The following is an 18,097-nucleotide window of genomic DNA, read 5'->3' as shown; positions in this document are numbered from 1 at the left end:
ACTTGCAGATCTATATAAACAAGGCATCGACTTGTAGTAATGTTTGCATGCAAAAAGCTAAACTTCATTGATTTGATTGACTGGAGGAAAGTGCAGAGAGTGCAGTAGCAACACTATACTAGAGCAATTGCAGCAATCACAAGAAATTTAAAGCAACTTGCAACTTGGCTAGACAGCAAAAAACTCACGTTTCATGTAATGGAGCCTTTCCCATTTCAGATGTCTGAATACTCGCAGAATATTGCAGAAGTACCCTCAGATCTACTACATTTACAAGAATTGGACTACTGGGCATACAGTGAAGAACTACCAAGCCATTCTCCACTGAAACCACAACGTGACGTTCACGGTCCTGGTCACGTTCCCATTCCGAAATCAGAACCAGAGTACTTTCCAGATTATCTGGAAAATTTGCCACCCAGCAGTTGGTACTCTCGTCAGACAGAAGGATTTGTGCCGATGGCAGCAAATTTTCAGACCACCACACCTACAGATCAATCGCTACAGCTTCAGATCTCTGAGCCACCTACTCCAGCGGCAGAATGTCAAGTAACTTCGACTAACCTGTCTCCACTCCCCCACTCCCCCTACAGCCCTCACTCAGAAGGATCTTTTGATGATGGGGATGGATTTGAAAGTGGATTAATGGATCCCTCTGGGCTCAGTCTCACTCTGTCAGACACTGATCCGATAAGCCTCAAGGGCTTAACTGAAGAGCAGCTAGTAAGCCTTACAGCCAGAGATTTGAATCGATTATGTCGTGACATGCCAGAAGATGTAATCAAGCAGTTGAAAAAGCGACGAAGAACATTAAAAAACAGAGGCTATGCTTACAACTCGAGAATCAGAAGAGTCACGCAGAAGAATGGATTAGAAGTGGAGAGAGACGATCTGCAGACACAGCTCACACAACTCGCTGAAAGGTGTAAGCTTTTAGAGCAAGAGGCGAAACAATGGAAGCAAAGAGCTCAAGCCCTCGAGGCAGGAAACGTTTAACATGTAACTCTTTAAACTGTCTGTTTTATGTCACGCTGTTAATTATATACATTTCTATGCATCGCACCACCCAGCTTTTCTTTGTGTTTCTCTAGACTTTGTACAAATATGTTCTATCAAGCACTATTTGGCTAATTGTCATAATTATTTTCAACCTCCCAGTATACGTACCGGCTATTAATAATGATAACTGTCCACAACCAACATGTACGTGTACATATCTTGCTTGGTGCTTTGTCACACCACGCCCACAGATGTATGTAAGGGGTGAATAGCAATGATAACATCTTTTGCAGAGGTACAAAGTCACTGTGAATTAATACGTATAAACATCAAGGAAAATGAGGGTATTAAGACAAAAAAATCCGTAAGAAACTGACTGAAATGAACATAGATATGGGGTATTGGCGTACTGAAACAATAAAGTGTGTAAAACAAGAACTTTTAGTTTGTTTTCATCTCTGCTGGAAGCTGCCATCCTGGATCACCTATGACAACAAAATGGAATGTGCTGAGTCAGCTACACAACAGAAAATAAATCCCTGGGGAAACACCAGAATATTAATTTAATAATAACATTACATAATGTATGCTAAATTTAGCACAGCATCACTTGCCATGTTGAAATACACATGTTACTACACAATGAATACACACACTGTTATAATTATTACCAAGTACACCAGTGCTGAAGCTGTCATATGCAGAATCATTGGTCTGATCCAACTCCATTAGATCTGTTAAATCATCTATATCCTCCACATCGTTATCACCCCTCTCCACTGTTGGGCTGTGGTGTGTAAATGGGGATGAATTCACAGCTTAAAATTCAGTATCAAACTAGAATGCGCATCTGAAATACCAATACAGTAGAACCTCGATTATCCGGAACCTCGATTATCTGGCTTGGCAGTTTTCTTTTTAATCAGATTACATAATTCAGAAAATGGGCGTGTCCCTCAAATGCGCATGCGCGTTGCAGCTGTTACCATGGAGACATGCCTGCTTTTCTTTTGCGCATGCGCAGACAACCATGTGGCACTGCTGTTCATCAATAAAGTGGGTGGATCAAGGCGTGGTTTATCTATTCAATTATCCGGCATATTCACTTATCCGGCCTGCTTCTGGAACCAAGGTGTCCGGATAATCGAGGTTCTACTGTAGCTTAATAAATGGTACACAGGGCTGATTTCATGATACAGGTCTGACTTAACTGCTGTATTATTAAATAACGGAGCATTGATATTGTATAGGCATTGGGACTGCTATAAGAATTTGGGTGGAGGGATTAAGAGAAAGTGGGGAGGATTTTCTCTTACTCTTTAGCCTTACATGAAATACGACCTGGTATCTATTGCATGGTTGATAGTGAGCATGCGTTTACATGTAATCATAGGCGTGGCCCGTTACACGCCCATCTACTATCAATGTAGTAGCTGTGGTATGTCCTCTATTGCGTTGTGGGAGGGTTTATACAGTGGCGTAGGAGCCGGGGGGGGGGGGAGGGGGGGAAGCCCAGACAAGTGCCTGATCAATATTTCTAGCTTGTCTTTATAGTAGTCTACCAGTACTCTCGGTCTACCAGTACTCTCGATCTCTTGTCTAGCTAAATTCTGCTTAGCTACTACAAAAACTAGAATCTGATGATTACCGCCTTCGGCAGGGTGGGAGGTGGTCCCCCTCCCACACCCGCAGAGCCCCCTTTTTTTGCCTGACCAATGCAAAATTGCTTCCTACGCCTCTGTTATACAATGAGGCCAGAAGAGGGTCTCATGTACCTCTACAAATATGGTCGGGATGTTTGGCCCGGTTCCTGTATAGGCTAATATTATTGTACAATTGGAAGCACAAAAGTTTTTGTGCTTCCAACTGCACGATAATCCGGCCATATGACCATCGTAGAGATTTCAGGCTAGTGTGTAAACCTTCTCGACAACGCAATAGAGGACATACGCCACAGCTTCACAGGAGACAAAGTATATTAAAGAGTATATTCCTAGTAAATAAACTAGTTTACGGTATAATTTTACAAACGTAGAACGAGTTCTCCATATTCTGGGGAACTCTGAAATCAGGCGTATTTTAATCGGCCTAGTAACGAGGCTACATGTAGCTACACTACTAGCCTCTTTCACGATCTCTCAGAGGAAGTGGATGTGGGAACAAGGCATGATTGTAATATTCATAGCTGTGAATCAAGGCAAGGCAAGGCAGAACTTGCCTTTAGTTGCCTTTAGTTGTCATAACTACAATCAGAGTTCAATTAAGCAACACAGCTGTTCTCTACATACAGTGGGGCTACACACACATAACAATAATTATAATGCTCTTCATATTTTATATTGTGATATCAGACTTAGAGCCATATTACGTTCCATATTCCATTCCATTCCATTCCGTTTATGCCTTTTCTTATTGAGATAGAGTCTATAATTACGTAGACTTTCACTATAAGGTTATTGGATGGGAGTGGCCTGTCCATATAAGTTAATTGTTAGCTTTCACTCCATTCAGACGACTGTCATCTACACTGTTACAGGCTGTGAGTCTTTTGTTAACATAGCAGGCTAAGGGTAGCTATCAGAATGCTATCAGATGGGCTAGAAACCTTCCATTAAACTTTATATCTACTTTATTCAATCCACTTCCGTTCGCTGTGACGTCATTGTTTTACTGAGCATATACGTTGTTATTCAAAGCCCCCAGATCCTGGGGTGAGATTAGCACATGCGCAAATAGTCATTACCAGGCCCACTCTCAGAAGAAGTGCGGCCTGGGATCGAGGGAGGCTACAATGTATGTGACACCAGGCATGATGACATACATGTACATGTAACAGTTCGTAGTATGTAATATGCTGGTGTTAAAATCCTCTATATGTACCGGCATGTACATGTATATTGCACGCAGAAAACACACCAAACAGGCTTTAGTCCAGCCAATTCCTGAATCTGCTAATATGTACTGGTGTACATGCATATATATATATATATACCTTAGTGCCTGGCAGGTGAAAAACACAATCCTCTTCAACTTCTTGTTGTAGAAGAAGTAGTTGAATGACCACAGGGCACCTTCTTCACCATAGGAGTCAGAAAAGTCTGAATTGTAGCTACATGTAGTGAAAAAAACCAAGCACAAATGATTAGTATGCGTAAAAATAATGGTGACAGACCACTGCGTAGACACAGTGTGTATATATACTGTTCTCAGTCCATATGGTACGTACATGTATATTAATTATGACACTAGGAAACAACAAATGAAGCAACTCAAACATGTATACAACCAGGAACGTAACTAGAGATATGTTAGCACTAGCAAAGAATCGAATTCGCAACAAATTATTAACTCTCATCACTGTACTCATTGTACTACAGTGAGTACATGTATATACAATGTATGCATGTATAAATTATAACTACACACCAATCGATCAGGTACATGCAAACACAATTGCAGGTTCAACTGTTGGTTGCACAATAATTATTATCATTGCAAAACACCTGTCTTCAAAGAGTGTTTATATCCACAGGTGTGTTATGGTTGCTATAGTTACTGAAGTAATACACATAATTAAGCAAACCAGTGCCTACACTGGTCTTTTTTCTCCAATTTTTGAGCCCCAACTAATGTACTCGAATTTGTTTCAAAAGGACTCTATAGCTCCTTCATAGATGGTGTGTATGATTGCTTTTGGACTACATAGCCTTGACTAGAGATACACAACATAGCCTGGCTGTCAGAGCTAAAGAAGCTAAGGATACTCTACAATGGTCAACTTTACAAACTGTCATACAAATTAACTGTCAAACTTTACATGTACCTACAGCGTACTGAGATGATGATGATTGAATAAGACGATTGTTATTTACCGTATAGCGGGTAATTTTCGGGGGACAAAAATTCGTGGTTCAGCAATATTGAGACATTTCGTGGGGTTTAAGGCAGACTATACCGAATGGGAGGTAAGTAATCATTATAATGATCTCAGGTGACTAAATTAATATTGTACACTTCATGTACATGTAGCACAACCAACACACCGCATATGACCCTACTCACATACTAAAGCTTGTTGCTACGGCAACAATACCAGCATTACGCAAACAATAACAATGTAGTCACTAATTGGACAAAAACTACCCTTAGAAGAACAACCATTGTGTGTATACGATTCCCACACTCCGCTACTATAATTATAGTGCTTCACACATTAACAAAGTGTACCTACATGTACATGAAATTAATTATGTATACGTACACCATAATACTTCCCCTAAGAAGCTTGGCTGTGCACCATGACTGTAACCAAAGATGAGAGCATAACTATAAAGAGGTTATGTCAAACATTTATATTTCCTGCTGACATGGGATGGAAAGGGAAAGTACTTCACATGTACATGCTTGTAAAAACAGGATGCTAAAATACTCTCATGAGATTAAAATAGACAAGTTTCTTTGAGCGACTCCTTTACCAAATACAAATCAGCACAAGAATGTGATGATCCCTACCGGTTACATATTGCATGGAGATCTTTACCATAAAGGTAAACAGCACTTTCTGCAAAATCACAAAAATCTGGATACCTGTATATGTCACAATCAGACAGGGTGATTTCCTCGTCTATAGCCGCCCAGAGAGCATTCTCAAGTGTGGTGAACATGTCTCCAGCAATGGCTGAGAGATTGGAGCGTACAGCGTCCATCACCCATTTCACACTGGGAACTCGACTGAACTCATCACTTTTAGCATCAGTGAACACATAGTCAGGCTGGAAAGATGCTGTGAGAGTAGAGCGCAGGTAAAACAGTATCTTGTTGCTGGCTGTATCGCAGAGCTGTGGTGTGTCAGTGAGACCATTGGTACTGCTGCCACTCGGCTGTCTAATAAGATAAGTTGGTACGCCAGTAGGAGACATTGGACTACAGGGTGAGCCAACAAATGTGGTGCAGGGAGAGAGAGCTTGTCTGTTGGTAGGACTCTCGCCCGAGTTAGGGTGACTGAGCTGCTTGTAGAGCTTCTTGTCACTACCAGCCATCTTACACGAATAGCTCTCAACTCTGAAAGAAAATCATTACACTACTTGACAAGGCAGACAATCACAGCATGGTCGAGTATTCATGTACATGTTATTGTACAATTTGCTCTATTACCATCCGGACCCTTTGCCTGAGCCACACCAAAATCATCATGGGTCGTTATTAGCCTACAATTTGATTGCTTTTAAATGTACAATAACCAACATTAGAACCAGCAACAAGGCTGCATTTAGAGGGGTGCTGACTAGGACAACCCATTGATAGGAGGTTGACCAGTCCATTCCCTTGTGGATGTGTGTCTAGTGCATAAATAAGAGCTTCACGTGGTTGTAGTGCGCATGTGTTCTGAAGTGCCTCAGAATACAGCTTTCTATAGCTCCATAGCAAACGTTCAGGGTATGCTTCTTCTTATCGTTTTGGTTCAACAAAGTCAAAATATGCCACAATTAAAACTAATACCTTGTTAAATTTCGCGAGCCTATCGATACGCTTTGGCATCCAAAATTAGAATCAAATAGGAAGACTGGCAGACTACAATAACTAAAGCACTGAAGTGCTAACCCTCGGCTGTTGTTGACATGAATAATAGATCTATAACCAGAGGAGTGTTCAGTTATAATACAAACTTTTAATAGAGACCAGTAAAGAATCACTTCAGCTGCAAACAATTATGCAGATCTACCTCGATTAAAGGTCACATGTAGAGCTAGCCAACATGCTAGTTCAAGCTTCTATTTTATACGACAACGAAGCGTTAACATTGAAATTTGTCACTATTAAAACTAATAACTTGTTGTGTGGAGGCTATCCATGCTGTAAACGCAGTGCTATGGCAATCAAGTGAGCAGGCTCAGATGTCAGACAAACAGACCAATGGACTACTATACCCGTGGCCGCCCACGCAAGCCTTGGGTAACAGTTTTGCCTAAAAACGTCTTTAATTTGGCTTACAGCACCACTCACCTTCCATTGATGGTACAATCCCCGGTGTTCATGCATAGAGCACTGCTGATACTGTCCAACTTGGCATTCTCAAGTAACTTCATGGTGGGGTATGTGTTTTTCAAATGAATGTTACTGCAATGATGAGTAGCGACTGGGATAAAATGTGAGTGAATAATTAACACACAGAGTTTCCTTGACAGGGAAAGTTCGAAAAACCACTGGAGTGTAGTACACCACAGTATCTTGAGGAGCCAATGAGGGTAGCAGGGGTCAACGCAGATGAAACGTCACTAAACATACAGACAAAACTACTGGGAGGATCGACCACACAGGGCAAGCTTGATGAAGTACAACAACACGGATCCATTAACAGTTACACAGAGCCAACAAGAAAGTGTACTTCCGACTACACAGGGTTGATTTTTACTTGTAGCTGACGTAGAAAACAGTTGGAAGAAGATTAACAGCGAGCTTGAGAATTACCAACTTTTGACGTAACACCTGCCAACAGTGAGAAATGTTATATGAAAACATGATCAATGGACAACGTACATATAGATGCTGTTTAATTTTACATCACAACTTTACGTCATTCATGCACTCCTGGTCATAATTATACATACATTGAAACAGTGTAATTAAAGTGCACTCACTACCAGTATGCGCTATGCATGCACGATCTAATAAAGCAATACTCTAATTCCAGCGGCAAACTGACTAAAGAGCCTAGCTTCAACTGTGCCCCAAATAGACTTAGCAAGCACATACATAACCTAAAGCCATCATCATTGTTTTCATGTGCTCCCTGAGTTATAGAAACAATAATATTACCCTCCCACTCATGGTTTTTTTACTAGATCTATATACTCGTGTGATATTGATGGAAACATACCGTACTTATTTGCGACACTTTTAAATAATTACGAAGCCAGAGGTTGTTTCTTCTGGAGGTTGAAAAATTATGTTGAAGTCCTGGTGTCGCATATTTAGAGGGTCGCATCTAATTGGAGGTTATCTACTGTCCTCGATTATAGGCCGCTTAAATTACATTGTTTCTTGCGGCCTGGAATTGAGGCTGTGGTTTGACCTCTATTTAGGACGTGACATAAAAAAATAATTGTGAACACTGCAGTCGCTATTTTTAGAGGTCAGAAAATTGGAAAATCGAGGGTGTCGCATATTTGGAGGGTCGCTTTAAATTGAATAACTACGGTACCGGTTAGTAGTCAACAAATATAATATTGGATTTAGGGTACATTTGTACGTGTGATTAAATTTGAAACATGGTCCTTGGATCTTGGCTGTGAAACTGGCCTCACTTAAATCAATAATTTAGGCTGTTCTGTGGATAAAATTTCAGAATCACGTAAATCTTTATAGCTTTAGCTACACGCTTTCAAAAGGCCCATTACAGTTATATAAAAAGTATCAGAAACACACCAAACCGGCAGGATTTCTTGCTTCAGAGCAGCTCTTAGTAAACGCCTTTATCTCTGTGTTTAATAGGTAAAGTAGCTTCAAGGGTGAAGTTTGTTGTTTGCCAGGTCAGCTGTAGGGCGTGGCCTCTGATGCCCGACTGGAACCCACGCCCCTTAAATAAAGGGGCGTGGTTTCCAGTATATTGCAATGGCTGACAAGACTAAGTATGTGTGGTGGGGAGAGAGGCCTGAAGATGACATTACCAAGTTGGATAATGTGTGGGAAGTAAGAGTGGCTGAAGACAACAGAGTTTACTTTGTGAAGTAAGTCTTATGAACGCTGAGGCCCTTTTATTTGTGCAGGGGCCATTGAGTCGAGTCTAGACGATTTGCAATAGACTCGCAAGTCGTTACTGTTGCAGGCGAACAGTAGACTGGTCAAACTCCGTGTAGAGACTCGTGTTGCACAGTCAGCATATCAGATAAGATTCTAAGTGGCTGCGGTTTTCGTGACGTCACTATACTGCTGTGCTACGTAGAGTTTTCTAGTGGTACGTCACTATCAACGATCTTGCGGTAACCGCATGCGGTTAGTTGCCACAAATATCGTGGCAAACCTTACACGAGTCTCTACACAGAGTTTGACCAGTCTACTGTTCACCTGCAACAGTGACGGCTTGCGAGTCTAATTTGCAACCCATCCGCAAAATTCCGAAGTGCATACACTAATTGCTCTTGCTGTCATAATGACAGCATTCATTATAATTATGGACGTAGCCATCCGTCATGTGCACTCTGAGCTGAAGAGGTAGATGTCTTCTTTATATGACTTGAACCTTGAATCTAGTTCTTTTCTAGTTAACAGGCCCCCCTTTTCATTCTGGCAATAGGAGTATACTTGGATCATGTATACTTGGATCATGACATAGCTGAGCTAAACATTTGCTCTACAGCGCAGTATAGTACGGTAGCTCCTACTTTCTAGGTCAGAGGTCAACTGGACATGACCGAACAACGACCTTTGTGTGAGGTCACCATTTTTAGAGACCAGGAGCTAAAGTGAACTAATTTGCAGAATAAGGGCAAAATCAGCAGTATTAAACTCTTACAAATTTGTTGCACGTGATCACCAATTGTGACCTTTTGACCCTGTCCAACATGCATGCACGAGTCATTACATGTTCAGTGCATTGGACCAGCGACATGCAGGGCCCAGTACATTGACATGCATGTCGGACCTCCTCTGATGTGCCTACTATCAATTGCAAGCCCCACCTCCACCAGTGCGGGCATAGGTGGGACCATAATACAGTAGTCTTAAAGTTTTTATTTGACTTAATTGCCCTGCACATCAGTAATCATTACCATAGAAACTGAATTCGTAGTGTACATCATGTATGCATGCACTATGGGGTCAATCAATAGCAGAGCTCTATACACGTATATATATATATATATATATCAAGGATGCGCTTATAAATTCAGAATTTTCGAGCCTCACCCAGTAACTGCAGAGCCGTAGTAGGTGGTCAGGTAATTGCCAAACCAATAACTGTGTACCGTAATAAAAGTGCCACTCTAATCTTAGAGCCAACTTGAACAGTTTCTAATTGTGCGCCAAATATTTCAACGTGTTTGTCACTCTAAATAGGCGCCGGTTGAGACTCGTGTATTTTTCTTCATTCTGTTTGTGTATCAAAAAAAGTTGTGGCGCCGTACATCTACTAGAACACAAACTGTTTCTAGCTAGATAGTTTCTACATCCATGCTGTAAACGCAGAGCTATGGCATCATAATTACAAACAGACAAACAGTATTCATAATAAAGAAGCAACAAACTACACTCAAATAAAGGTTGTGTGTAGAGCCAACCAAGCTTCTTAGCTTCTTAGCTTTTGCTCGCTTTTATACGACAACGAGACTTTTCGAAATCTGCCACTATAACTTGTCTATGGAGGCTATCCATGCTGTAAACACAGTGCTGTGGGAGCCAGGTGACCAGGCTCAGATGTTACAAACAAACAAACCAACGGGCTACTATACCTGCGGCTGTTCACGTGCCTCGGGTAATTATATTATACGTGTGAAAATAATTATGTCACCTTAAGGTAAGTAGATGTTTTTATTATTATAGTTACATTTCATATTTAGAACATTTAAATCCAATTATTAGTGACTATAGCTGAGAGAATGTTAGGCTTACAATGTAGATACCTTTTCCCCCGTCATTATTATTTACAGCTTGATCAGACAAGATGATAACAGTATACCCAAAAAGTCCTTTCCAGATGAGCATCACCAGCTAAAACTATAGCTACCATGCACTGCACTATACGAGCTCAGAGGAGGGTGGTCAGGATAAAAAGCTATTCTACTTTCGGATAACTTTTAATTATTGCATTCCGATCATCTACTTATACCTCCAACCACAATAAAACTAACCCGTTACCTACATGCCATTGAGCCATTAATACGTCACAAACGATTCTTTCCCTGTGGGTTTGGGTGTGGCTGGATTGGGTTACCAATGGGTACAAAATTGAGGTCAGTGGGTGAGAACTTGTGCAGAAATCTACACGTGAATCGGGCGAATTTAGTTTGAATTTTGAAATTTTAGCGATAATCTTTCGGCAGGTAAATGGTTTTAAAACGATACTAAGATAACAACAGAAGTCAAAAACGTAGACTTTTGTGTAGGGTGTGTGGCTTAATCGTAAAACGATGCATGTTGCCCGTCAAACCCCAGGAAAAACTTGTTTATATTTGCAGAGCTTTCAAGTCCCAAAACTTGGTTTCCATCCCTTTGATGGTGGGTGGGGTATTATGTGGAAATCCCAAATAGATTGTTGGAAAAGAGCTAGCGGTACATACAGTACTGATTATTACGCTTTTTTCACCGTTTATTAACCCGAGGCGCGTGGGCGGCCACGGTTTATAGTAGTCGTTTGGTTTATTTGTTTGTTTGTTTGTGATTGGCTTTTCTACTCACCTGGATGCCACAGCACTGCGTTTACAGCATGGATAGCCTTCACACAACAATATCTTGATTTAAATAGTGGCAGATTTTATGTTAAAGCTTCTTTGTCGAGCAAAAGCTAAGAAGCTTGAACAAGCTTGTGACTAGGTCTGCTTACCTGGATGTTCTAGCATTGCGTTTACAGCATGAGTAGCCTCCACACAACAAGTTAGTACTTTGGATAGTGGCAGCTTTCGGTGTTAAAGCTTCGTTGTCAAATAAAAGCGAGCAAAATGTAGCTTGAACAGAACTTGCACATGCGTTACTTATAACTGATGTGATCCTGTACCAAGAACGCGATGGAACAGGGTCACTAAAGTAGAATGCTGTATATACCAAGAACAATGGAACAGGGTCCTAAAGCAGAAAGCTTGAATTATAGCTCCTGCTTTTAGCTGACTGGGATCTAGGACCTGGAGCCATAGTTCTCTGAGACTCCAGGCTTCTTTGCTGTGATCCTAATCCACAGTGCATATAGTACCACTACCTGTTCTCAAATGTTTCAGCATGCCTCCAGTCTGGTTTAGTTTTATTGTTCCTTAGTTGCTGTGCAAGTCATACGTAATAACAACATCACTATATGCACTGCATTATATTTCTGGTTTCTTTATAATCATATCACCAGCCGAGGGTTTGCACTTTAGTGCTCTAGTGTTACAGTGTACTAAGTAGCGCAGATCCTTGTGAATGTTAGCAGCTTTGTTCAACTCCCAGATTCAGAGACTGATGGTCTTTTGTATACTACTGTAGAAAGTGTCTAGGAAGACTGCATGATTATAGTGTCAAAAAGATAATGAGGTTTCTTGCTCGATCCAGCTACAGTAATGTGGAGATGAGTGCATTCCAGGTACATGTAGTTGTTTGACTGGTAGCCCAACAGCGAGAAAACTTGAGGATAAGAATCAAGGACACCTGCTGCACAAGCTCATCCATCAAATAAGAAGGCAATCGCCTGGTACGTGGTAACAGATGGACTTTCCCATTGCCAGTCAATACATCATGCAAAAATGACGTAGCCTCAAGCTGCTTTTCCTTCAAGACTAGTCTGAGACCAGACTTTTTCTCTTGGGGGAAGAAAGAAGGGGGAAGTTCTCAGTTCTCTTTGATTTTGCCCCGGAGAATAGGGCTGGCCCAGGACCATGCATACCTGGCTTTTCAACACAGGAGAGTGTGAGCAAGAGCAGAAGATAAAATAAAATAGCCATTTCAGCGTTTGTCCAATGACATCATTATCAAACACGGAATAAATTGCAGATAACTGTTGCAATCACATAATAATTCTAGCTACTGTAACATAGTCTGTTATGCGTTAGCGACAAGTATGTACTGTATATTCGATTGCGAATTACGAACTTTTGCATAATTCACATTCGAAAGAACCGCAAAGAGTGAGCATGCAGTTTGCAATACAGGCTTGTACAGTATCATGCAATCCATTAACCTCGCATTCGATTCTTGATATATGGTATGTAATGCTTCTATATAATTATGTAGCTACAGTGGTCACACGTGGTCAGTGGGATGCGGTTTATTCAAGCAGCCTGGAATGTCTTATTTTAGCTGCTGATGTTCCAGTGGCAGTATGTGGCTTGATTCTTGTCCTCTTTCCGTATGCTCATTTAAGCATTAAAAGCTACAAACACTGTACAAGTAGGGGTAGGGTAGGGTGGAGGTTGAGGATTTACGGGTTAAGCGCCATTGTGAGGAATTAATCTGTAGAGTGTACATGTAGTAATAATGTGTTACTTAACGGTTACTCTGTTGTGTTCCTTCTGCTGCAGTCATGAGAGCAAAACAACCCAGTGGTCCCATCCGACTAATGGCTACCATTACAGAGTGTCACCAGGTTTGCTTCATACACATTACATGTACACTGTACCTCTATTAGTTGTACGATACAAAGTGGTTTATGACTGTAAAACTCTCAACCTGGAGGATATAGTTGTGATTTGCAGCCATAAACCCCGATGCACTGTATCTGATATGCATGTACATGTACAGGCCCGATATTAACCCCCACCATAATTATTGTAGCACTATCAAAGAGCCACTAAAGGAAATCGGACGTTGCAACACAAGTTATGGACAATCAAAAGTAGCTCCGAAAACAGGCGTGATTTAGAGCCCGTTTGTATGTCCTATCTGATTGCCTAGCTTGTATGACCACAGCCCACCATAGCTATACCAAACACTGTACAAAGGGGCTTGATATTCAAATGTAAATATGAGCAGCCAGCCTTTCTTTAAGCAAACGGTGCAGAACGGGAAAAAAAGAACCACCACCCCTCCCTTTTTCTCTAAATTAGTCAAGTCCTCCCTCCATTCCTGCATCACTGCAGTACCAGGCTGAACGGACAACGTACTAGTACTGTCCACTCATTGCTCTAGAGCAGCCCCTCTCTTCTATGCCAGCTGCTGCAAATGACCGTTTCCCGATATTTAACTGGCCTCTGTCTCCTTGAATACGGAATAGGCGTGGTGCAATTAGCAACGCTCAACCCCTTCCCTTGTCTCTAAAGCAGGTACTTTACGTACCTCCTCAACCACTTCCAGTTTCATTCTGCAAGCACACAGGCAAAATTTTCGAAGGACAATCTCCGTTTTGTCATTAATTCACCTTTTCTCATGGCTACTCATAATGAGGAACCAAAATATGAGCCATAAGTATTTTTCCCTGTAGCCCTGAGGTGCCAATTTATGACAACAGACTGTGTAAATCAAAGGAATTAATATTACCCGAATTACTACTTATGATGCTACTTCTCAGGTCTTCCTTATGGTTGGCAAAAGTACAGGGATGATGATAACTCGCTTGTGTATGTGGAGTAAGTGTGATTGTTGTTATCATCTCAATTTTAATTTATGTTCTGTTTTGGTACGTGTTTTAGTCATTTTGGACAAATTCGATCACATGTGGACCCTCGGTTGTTTTCAAAAGTGGTGGATGACTTTCCCAAGCGATTTGGTATTCAAGATTATCGTAGTATTCGCAATTCGTTTAGTTCTTTAGTCAGAGCGGATAAAGTGTTGAAGGATGTGGATCTCTCTGACAAAGTGGTAATGATTACCGGAGGGAACTCAGGAATTGGTAAGTATACCAATAAAAGCAATTAATACATTAATGTCGTATCTTGTATGTAAAATAATGCAGAGAAAACTCACCATACACTAGTCTTACTTATATAAATGTAAAAAATTGCAAGATACCTGAGTTTTGTATCAACGCAGGTTACCGAACAGCCCTCGCTATGGTTAAAAGTGGTGCTCATGTGATTATCGCTAGCAGAAATGAGATTAAGGCCAACAACGCGATCACAAAGTTGAATAAGGCTCATGTGAGTTGGGTGCGACCAGCATAATAAGCCTGATTCTTATATGTAGCGTAATCTGGGCTTGTAGTCGTGAATGCAATACTGATAAAGGCTCAACATTTTTAAGGCACCGACAAATTTCGATGTAATGTCTATACCGCGAAACTATTTAATGCACACAATAGATAGCCAATTTGTGAAAATTACCGTCTATTCTGCTGTATACATGTACTTGCTTCAGAGCAGATTGTCGCTATGATGCAATGCCTGTCTTTTTCGATATTGTTACAGAAAAATGCCCAAGTTGAGTTTATGAAGGTTGACCTGGGGTCTCTGCACTCAGTGAAAGAGTTGGCCAAAGCGTTCATTTCCAGAGAGTTACCGCTGCATATTCTAGTCTGCAATGCTGGCGTGTTTGGTGGGCCTCTGAGGTATGTTTAACCTGCCATGACAATTTGATTGATACGTAGGTGTGTAGTGGAGATAGAGCTTACGGTGAATGTATGGTTACAAGTACGTCCCTCCTATGTACATATGTAGTTTGTTCAAATGTATATTTTTTCATCAAGTAAAACTGTTGATGGGCTGGAGCAGCATTTTGCTGTGAACCATCTCGGCCATTTCTACCTTGCCAACCTCCTCACCCCAGTGCTGAAGCGGTCAAAGCCTTCTCGTGTTGTGGTTGTCACCTCAGAGTCACACTGGTCAGTTGCAACATATTGCATTGGACAAGTTAGAGAATTTGCTCTCTTGTTTGTAAGAAGCTTTTGTAGGTGTTCGTAATTAACACCTTGGTCTAGTGACGTGTTTTCTATTGCTCCAGGTACCCTTCATATAACTCGTCACAGCTAGATCTACAGTTCTTGCAGCACCCTACAACGAAAAAGTACAGTGCTATTACAGCATACGGGGCCTCGAAACTTTGCAACCTCCTATTTACACTGGAATACCATAGAAGGAATGTCGAGGATGGAATTTCCTGCAATGCTGTACACCCTGGAAACCTGTTGCCAACTGGCCTATCCTGTAATGCAGGATACCTTTATCAAGCTGCGTTTACTGCTGCTAGACTTTTTACAAAATCCGTGGTGAGTTAACGTACAACATCTACAGAACAAACTTAATTTGTATGGGTAGTACGTACTAGTTTAAGAGGTATAATTATATGGCATTTATAAGCCAATTGCGCTTGGAGGCTTCTAATCCCATAGATACCTAGGAACAAACTGCTTTAAATTATAGCTTGTCATATTACTCCTTTGCATGTACATTGTACAATGCTAGAATACAAAGTTTTCTTCGTTTAGTACAGATCGAGAGTTTTCTCTGCCAAGCTAGACACCAAGCTGTAACCAATCATTTGTGACAAGCAGTATCTACGGTTTTAACCCCTCCTTTCTGAATGCTATAGGATCAGGCAGCTTCAACGATAGTGTACTGTGCTGCTCATCCAAGTATGAATGATATCAGTGGAATGTACATGAGTGACTGCTGGCCAGTGGAGCCTTCTGGTGAGGCTCAGGATTCTAACACTGCGGTAGCTCTCTGGGAACTTAGTGAACAGATTATTGCACAACAAAACACAGACTAAATGATGTGGATTATGTAGTATTATGCTAGTTTGTGTTTAATATTCTTATGTTTAAGGTGCTAAAATTGTTGCAAGGTGTGACTGTGCACAATGTGATGCATTTAGATCCAGAATGCACTGAAACCTACTCTAAGATTTTCACGTGAGCATTAATTTCTTTAGCGCCAATAGGCCAGCCAGGTCACAACTGTATATATATATATACACAACATGCACTACTCACGCAGAACAAAATACACCAAGGCTCACTGCATGAGATGGACAATACAACGCTTGTCACAGTTCCTGTTGTGGCTATTCTATTTGAACCATTCCTCTTGACTGTGTTCCTTGTTGCGGTAGTATCCAATACCATGCTACTCGCACTAATCTGCAAAGCCTACAAAGTCATTAACAGTACCAACATCTATCTTTTCTCACTGGCAGTGGCATATCTTATAAGATGCTTCTATGGTTTTACTTTGATTGTGACATTGCCTGTTCGCGAATGGATTTTTGGGGGTGCTGTGTGCTCTATCAACCAATTCGTATATCGACTGACGACAAATGCTACAGCGATGACATATTTGGTAATTGCTCGTGACCGATACAGAGCTGTGATTCATCCTTCAACCTATTCAAAAGTCAAAAAAAGAAATTCTCTCATCAAAAGTATAATCCTTTGGCTAATAGCGATCGGTGTGTCACTTCCCGGTACTATCTGGGCTATCACACAAATCTCTGCAACCGACAGTTTGTCGTGGTCAAATTGTTTCGGTGAGATTACTGATTCTGATATCCCTTCAATCACTGTTGATTTTATAGGCATACTCTTGAGCAATATTTCTGTTATCATTACTCTCATTTACTATGGTTTCATTCTGAAGGAGCTAAATGCCCTCGATAAGCTACGCTCTCAGTATCGTATGTTGTCGGAAACATCTTTCAGAATAAATTTGAGAGATCGACCAGTATTTTGCTCTGCTGAAGAACGGGCAGCCAAGTCTCTTGCAGTTATCACGTTCTTCCAGTTTGCTTGTGGTTTCGTAACTAATACGCTTTCAATAGTACGGCTGATAGAACTTCTTAGAACTGGTATGGAAAATGAGATACTAAGTTTGCTCTACATATTATTTCTTTTCTTCCACGTGCTACCGATTCTCAACCCTGTTTTGTTGATTGCGTTCAATAAACGATACCGAAACAGACTCAAAGGATTGTTCAAGTGTGAACTCATGCCTGAATCTAACGGACAATATGACACTTCTTCGCCCAAAAGCCCTGAACTAAGTGCTTTTAAATATACCAAGAAATCAGCAAGAATCGCAGTATTCATTAGTGAAAATCCCACATTCAACGAAACAGATAGCTCCAATAATGTTAATGCGCACCACAGGCCAAAATTACAGTTTTCTCATCATTCCGAGATTGAACGTTATGGCCAGGAACAAATCGACAATGAAAATGCTACTGTTGATTAGAATTAATGAGCTCCACAAATCGAATAGCAAATATCTATAGCTGTGGTGGCTTTCAGCCAATGATTAACTCTTGTGCATATATTATGTATTAGTTATTGTGATAGATAATTATTATACCTGCATGCATGTATCCTCTATTATCTTAACACGGGAAAAATAATGTTAAATCTGTAGAAGTATAGCTGCTGGCCAATCTTAGATAGAACCTATTTTTGGCTACAATAATTATATGGACACAGCTCTCACAATATTTGAGTGCAACTCAATTTTAAACGCACTGTAGTACGTCGTAGGAGCTACTTGTAGTGCTTAGCCTC

The 18,097-nt window shown here is 40.9% G+C and overlaps 4 protein-coding genes across 5 annotated transcripts; 3 read left to right on the top strand and 1 right to left on the bottom strand.

Annotated features, from left to right (window-relative positions):
• The first annotated feature begins 29 nt into the window (after positions 1–29).
• On the top strand, positions 30–1,158 carry LOC135342109 (transcription factor MafB-like). The gene has a single exon (XM_064538803.1). It carries the CDS (start codon positions 199–201, stop codon positions 994–996), a length of 798 nt encoding a protein of 265 aa, XP_064394873.1. The 5' UTR covers positions 30–198; the 3' UTR covers positions 997–1,158.
• A 99-nt stretch (positions 1,159–1,257) lies between these two features.
• Positions 1,258–8,569, bottom strand: LOC135342107 (repressor of RNA polymerase III transcription MAF1 homolog). 2 transcript variants are annotated; one of them, XM_064538802.1, is made up of 7 exons: positions 8,425–8,517; positions 7,877–8,073; positions 7,003–7,485; positions 5,587–6,060; positions 3,992–4,108; positions 1,671–1,786; positions 1,258–1,484 (listed from the first exon to the last, which is right to left on the bottom strand). In XM_064538802.1, exons 3-7 carry the CDS (start codon positions 7,083–7,085, stop codon positions 1,441–1,443), a joined length of 834 nt encoding a protein of 277 aa, XP_064394872.1. In that variant the 5' UTR covers positions 7,086–7,485; positions 7,877–8,073; positions 8,425–8,517; the 3' UTR covers positions 1,258–1,440. The 2 variants fall into 2 exon arrangements, with proteins under 2 accessions (XP_064394872.1, XP_064394871.1); XM_064538801.1 differs by lacking the exon at positions 7,877–8,073 and having other exon boundaries at positions 8,425–8,569.
• On the top strand, positions 8,570–16,401 carry LOC135342099 (WW domain-containing oxidoreductase-like). Its single transcript, XM_064538793.1, has 9 exons — positions 8,570–8,726; positions 13,200–13,264; positions 14,186–14,243; positions 14,307–14,506; positions 14,647–14,753; positions 15,021–15,160; positions 15,299–15,433; positions 15,553–15,817; positions 16,141–16,401. The coding sequence occupies exons 1-9, from the start codon at positions 8,611–8,613 to the stop codon at positions 16,318–16,320; spliced, it is 1,266 nt and encodes a 421-aa protein (XP_064394863.1). The 5' UTR covers positions 8,570–8,610; the 3' UTR covers positions 16,321–16,401.
• Positions 16,335–18,028, top strand: LOC135342103 (apelin receptor B-like). The gene is made up of 2 exons (XM_064538797.1): positions 16,335–16,462; positions 16,548–18,028. The coding sequence occupies exon 2, from the start codon at positions 16,578–16,580 to the stop codon at positions 17,778–17,780; it is 1,203 nt and encodes a 400-aa protein (XP_064394867.1). The 5' UTR covers positions 16,335–16,462; positions 16,548–16,577; the 3' UTR covers positions 17,781–18,028.
• The last annotated feature ends 69 nt before the right edge of the window (positions 18,029–18,097 follow it).

The sequence above is a fragment of the Halichondria panicea genome, chromosome 9, assembly GCF_963675165.1.
Source record: "Halichondria panicea chromosome 9, odHalPani1.1, whole genome shotgun sequence".
Lineage (NCBI taxonomy): Eukaryota > Metazoa > Porifera > Demospongiae > Suberitida > Halichondriidae > Halichondria > Halichondria panicea.
This window is presented reverse-complemented; position numbering and strand designations above follow the sequence as displayed.

Bases quoted from the DNA above. Each gene is read 5' to 3' on its own strand.
- LOC135342109 (XM_064538803.1), top strand. From the start codon at position 199: ATGGAGCCTTTCCCATTTCAGATGTCTGAATACTCGCAGAATATTGCA.
- LOC135342107 (XM_064538801.1), bottom strand. From the start codon at position 7,085: ATGAAGTTACTTGAGAATGCCAAGTTGGACAGTATCAGCAGTGCTCTA. The intron at 1,787-3,991 runs GTATATATATAT...TACACACCACAG, and splicing joins TTCACCTGCCAGGCACTAAG to CCCAACAGTGGAGAGGGGTG. The intron at 1,485-1,670 runs GTAATAATTATA...TTGTTGTCATAG, and splicing joins CTTCAGCACTGGTGTACTTG to GTGATCCAGGATGGCAGCTT.
- LOC135342099 (XM_064538793.1), top strand. From the start codon at position 8,611: ATGGCTGACAAGACTAAGTATGTGTGGTGGGGAGAGAGGCCTGAAGAT. The intron at 14,244-14,306 runs GTAAGTGTGATT...TACGTGTTTTAG, and splicing joins AACTCGCTTGTGTATGTGGA to TCATTTTGGACAAATTCGAT. The intron at 15,434-15,552 runs GTCAGTTGCAAC...CTATTGCTCCAG, and splicing joins GTCACCTCAGAGTCACACTG to GTACCCTTCATATAACTCGT.
- LOC135342103 (XM_064538797.1), top strand. From the start codon at position 16,578: ATGGACAATACAACGCTTGTCACAGTTCCTGTTGTGGCTATTCTATTT.